The sequence below is a fragment of the Colobus angolensis genome, unplaced genomic scaffold (genome assembly GCF_000951035.1).
Source record: "Colobus angolensis palliatus isolate OR3802 unplaced genomic scaffold, Cang.pa_1.0 Scaffold236, whole genome shotgun sequence".
NCBI lineage: Eukaryota > Metazoa > Chordata > Mammalia > Primates > Cercopithecidae > Colobus > Colobus angolensis.
This window is the reverse complement of record NW_012115555.1, coordinates 629,660-634,284: the sequence shown is the minus strand read 5'-3', so window position 1 is coordinate 634,284 and position 4,625 is coordinate 629,660. Positions and strand designations below refer to the sequence as shown.

Below are 4,625 nucleotides of genomic sequence, written 5' to 3'. Positions count from 1 at the left end.
ATCTCATATTGAATTGTAATGGATCACTGGGATGGATTCTTCATGAATGGCTTAAGTACCATCCTGTTGATGCTGTGCTCATGACAATCAGTTCTTGAGAGATCAGTTTATTAAAAAGGTGAGGAAACTCCCCGCCATTGCTGCTGCTCTGGTCTGCTACATCCCTACTTTCCTCTGTACCTTATGCAACAGAAAGTATGATGAGGCCTCCCCAGAGGCTGAGCAGATGCCAGCACCATGCTTCACGTACATCCTGCAGAACCATAGCCAATCAAACCTCATCATGTAAGTAACTGGCCATAAAAACATGAATTACAGGAGATTCTAGGCAGGATGAGGGTGGATCAGGTGGGTTCAAAGAGCCTCAGAGAAAAGCTCACAGACTCTAGTCCAACCAGATCATCATTACCACTCCGACTGAGCCAAAACAAAGGATACTCACCATAGCACGGAAGGAGAAGAGGCATGGCTCTCCACCTCTCCCAGCCTGAAGGTCAAGTCGCAGGAATCATTGTCTAAGCATGACAGCCATAGAAAGCTTCTTTCCAGGAGGGGGAGGTTCCAAACCTTAGGCCTTCACTCAGGTTAGTGCAGAATCTGTGAGGGAGCATTGTCCCTGGCTGGGCTTCCAGAGCTCATATTCTAACAAGGTGAAAACAAGACAATTTGAGAATAAGCAGAATTATGGCTCTTCCATTGGTCCCTCTTAGAAACCCAAGTATCCAGTTCCCTAATGAGTCAGAACTTAGTTTTGACATCATGACCAGCATCAGAGACTCTAGTCTGTGAAATCATCATTCCCAATTAGGGAGATCTGGATCAAGGGAAGCCCTTCTGGAAAGAGATCTATCTAGTACATTCAAAGAAAGCACAACAGTCCCAATATATATTGGTCTAACAAATGAGTCCAAGAATGGACGTTAGAGAGTAGTAGAAAGTAATTTAAAACTGCAGAGAACAGCTCCTTTGGGAAGTCTCAGTGTACTCCTAGTTTACAGTAGAAATGAGTGGAGGAGTCAGGTTACCCAGCCTTCAACAAAAATACGGGGATTTATTCAAACGTAAAAATACAGGCCAGGCAAGGTGGCTCATGCCTGTAATCCCAGCACTTTGGGAGGCCGAAGCAGGTGGATCACCTGAGTTTGAGACCAGTCTGACCAACATGGAGAAACCCCGTCTCTACTAAATACAAAATTAGCAGGGAGCTGTGGCACATGCTTGTCATCCCAGCTACTCGAGAGGCTGAGGCAGGAGAATCGCCTGAACCCAGGAGGCAGAGGCTGCAGTAAGTGTAGATTATGCCACTGTACTCCAGCCTAGGCAACAGAGTGAGACTCTCTCCCCCAGTCCCCCAAAACAGTAAGAACACAACAGTCAAAAGGAAAATGATGTAAACCAAAAAGTAGTCTCTAGAAAGTCACCAACACCAGGCGCAGCGACTCACCCCTGTAATTCCAGCACTTTGGGAGACAGAGGCAGGACGACTGTTTGAGCCCAGGATTCGAGACCAGCCTGGACAACATGGTAAAAGCCCGTTTCTGTAAAAAAAAAAAACTAAATATTAGCCAGGCGTGGTGGTAGCACGTGCCTGCAGTCCCAGGAGGCTGAGGAGGAAAGACCACTCCAGCCCTGACGGCGGATGCTGCAGGGAGATCCTGGTATTGCGCTCCAGCCTGGGCGATGGAGCAAACAGTCTCAAAAACAAAATAGCAAAAACAAATTAATGGAAGTCACCAGCTGTGGTACGTGGATAGCTCAAAAAAGAAAAAAGTGGCAGGGCGCAATGGCTCACGAGGTCAGGAGATGGAGACCATCCTGACCAACACGGTGAAACCCCTTCTACTAAAAATACAAAAATTAGCCGAGTGTGGTGGGGCGGGCCTGTAGCCCCAGCTAATCGGGAAGCTCAGGCAAGACAATCGACTGAACCCGGGAGGCAGAGGCTGCAGTACTGTGTTCTTGCCACCGCACTCCAACCAGGATGACTGTCTCCAAAAAAAAAAGGGCAGGAAGGCGCATAATGCCCCATGAACGAAAGCCTGCTTGGGAACAAAGCATTCCGAAGAGGCACTCAAAAGGCTCTCGCACCTAATACTCACCTTTACTCAAGGATAACACAGCGATGAACGTCTTACAATTCCTAACGGGGAAATGAAACACAGGAACAAAAGATTAGAGATCTTGGCCATTAACTTCTCGTTGAGCCCGGTCTAGGAATGTTGGACCGAGGGGCGGTCAGAGCGCTGCGGTGATGGCGTCAGCGACACGCTCAGAGTCACCTGGGGTCATCATCACTCCCCTCCTCTCCCCGGGCGACCGCCACCCCCATTTTACAATCACTCGCAAAAGCCCACTCACAGGTGTGATGTCGCGATTAGTCAGCAGGGGCTGTGGCGCGGCTAGCCGAATTCCAAGGAGAGGCACCAGAAACTCTCTAGGGTGGCAACGGTAGTTCACCCAGCTCGACTGGGGACCGCGCTCTCCTCCCTCGGCCAGGCCGCGACGTACCCGCCCGCTGGCTGCTGCGCAAAGGCAGCGCAGGCCATTGGGATTCCCTGCTCCCCCTCACTAAACAGCCGGGGCCGCAGCAGGCGGTAGGAGAACATTACCACCCCTCTTCCAGCAACCCACGCGCCCACTCCGCAGAAAGGGCTAAGACAGTGAGGCCGGGGCCATTTATAGCGGCGCCGGGTCGGGGGCCTGACGGGTATGGCTGTTTTCTTATCTGCCTGGCTAAACGCGCGGCATTTTCCCCATTGTTCATCCACATAGAACTACAACAAAGTGAAAGAAAGGCTAGGAAAGTATGTTTCACCCCCTTCTGGGCAAATATTCGGAGATGCTTTCTGAATTTTGAAAAACAAAAACAGGGACCTGTCTGGCCAGGCGGAAGAAAGTCCCTGGCGCCAGCAGGCCAGCGCCAGCCGGATGCTGTTCATAAGCCGCTTCCCAGGAACCAATGGTCGTTTAATGACCTTGGGACTCCGCTCGAGCGCGCGCGCAGCTGCGCCAGTTTAGGGTCCAGCTGCCCCAGCTTAGGGTCCACCAGCCCCAGTTCAGGGTCCGGCTACCCTGACACTCCGTGCTCCGTTCCCCTAGCGAAATCTGAATACGTCTCCCAGCTCGATCCCGCAGACTGTCAGGCCCCTTAAGCTTCAATTAAACAAAACAAAACAAAAACCAAAAACACAAAAGCCAGGTCGGGCTTAATAGGTCACTCCTGTGATCTCAACACTTTGGACAGGCCTAGGCAGAGGATCACTTGAGGCCTGGAGTTCGAGACCAGCCTGGGCAAATAGTGACACCCAACCCCCGTCTCTATTTTTTAAAAAAATAAATAAATAACAATATTTTTGAAACTCATAAATCATTTCAAATCCTACCTTTCTGGACCCTTTCCTATCGCCCTCATTTATAAACGTGTATGATGTTTGGTGATGTGTGTTGTGTGTGTTGGTATCTTTTTCATCGCCCAGACTGGAGTGCAGTGGCGCGATCTCGACTCACTGCAACCTCCGCTTCCTCGGTTCCAGCGATTTTCCTGCCTGGGCTCCCAAGTAGTGGGGATTACAGGTGCACACCGCCATGCCTGGCTAATTTTCATATTTTTAGTAGAGTCAGGATTTCACCATGTAAGCCAGGCTGGTCTCGAACTCCAGACCTCAGGTTATCTGCCTGCCTAGGCCTCCACAAAATGCTGGGATTACAGGCGTGAGCCACCAAGCCCAGCCTGATTTAGAGTAGATATCTCTAGGCTCAGTTTTGGGGAGGAAGTGTTAGGGACACCTAGCTGATATGTCAGGAAGAACACCTTCAGGAAAGGCTTGTGTGGGAGGACAACCCATTACTGTAATCTTCTCAGCTTTATGCTGTGCAGTCTTATTCTCCTTTCCTCATATATTTGCTATTTTTTAGAGTATTCATGAAAAAGGACAAAGAGGCTACTGTTCGTAATATCTAGGGTAAAACCATCATTTAGAACCGGACACGAACTACTAAATGCCAACAATATTCAGGCAGGCAGTGGGGAAAAAAATCTTTGGCTCCTAAACCATCACTTGTTGCTCCTAATTTGACCTTGGATGCAGCTCAAGTGACCACTTCCATATGCTAAATTGTCAAAAAGGTTCTAGAATACCTAATATAGAGGAGAATGGGATGAGGATTACAGAGGTGATACAAAGAACCTGACTCATCTTTCCTTTACCGCCATAGCCCCAAACTCTCATTCCTCTGGACCCTCACTTGGATAATTGCAGCTGGGGTGACCATAGCTGAAAATGTTAGTCTACCGCACAGTTCTGCTCAAAACGATCTTAGAACTTTTGAAGTGAGGCTATTCAGACAAAATACTTTATTTTAAAAGGAGGCAACAAAAGCTAAATCAGTCTAAATAATTTGACTTGGTCACCCAAGTTGGGATTTGCAGAGCCATAGTGTGAACCTCCACTTCATTGTTGCTGTTTTGCCCATCCCGCAAGTTTTATTTCTTATTTATTTTATCTTTTTCTGTTTTTTGAGACGCAGTTTTGCTCTTGTTGCCCAGGCTGGACCGCAGTGGTGTGATCTCAGCTCACGGCAACTTCCACTTCCCAGGTTCAAGCAATTCTCCTGCCTCAGCCTCC

At 48.9% G+C, this 4,625-nt stretch overlaps 1 protein-coding gene across 1 annotated transcript in view; it reads right to left on the bottom strand.

Annotated features, from left to right (window-relative positions):
• LOC105513811 (chromosome unknown open reading frame, human C6orf48) overlaps positions 1–2,606 on the bottom strand; it is a 7,601-nt gene extending 4,995 nt beyond the window's left edge. Inside the window, 2 exon segments of the mRNA XM_011944840.1 lie at positions 443–574; positions 2,509–2,606. Of these exon segments, the coding sequence (XP_011800230.1) occupies positions 443–574; positions 2,509–2,606 (230 nt within the window).
• Positions 2,607–4,625: the final 2,019 nt, after the last annotated feature.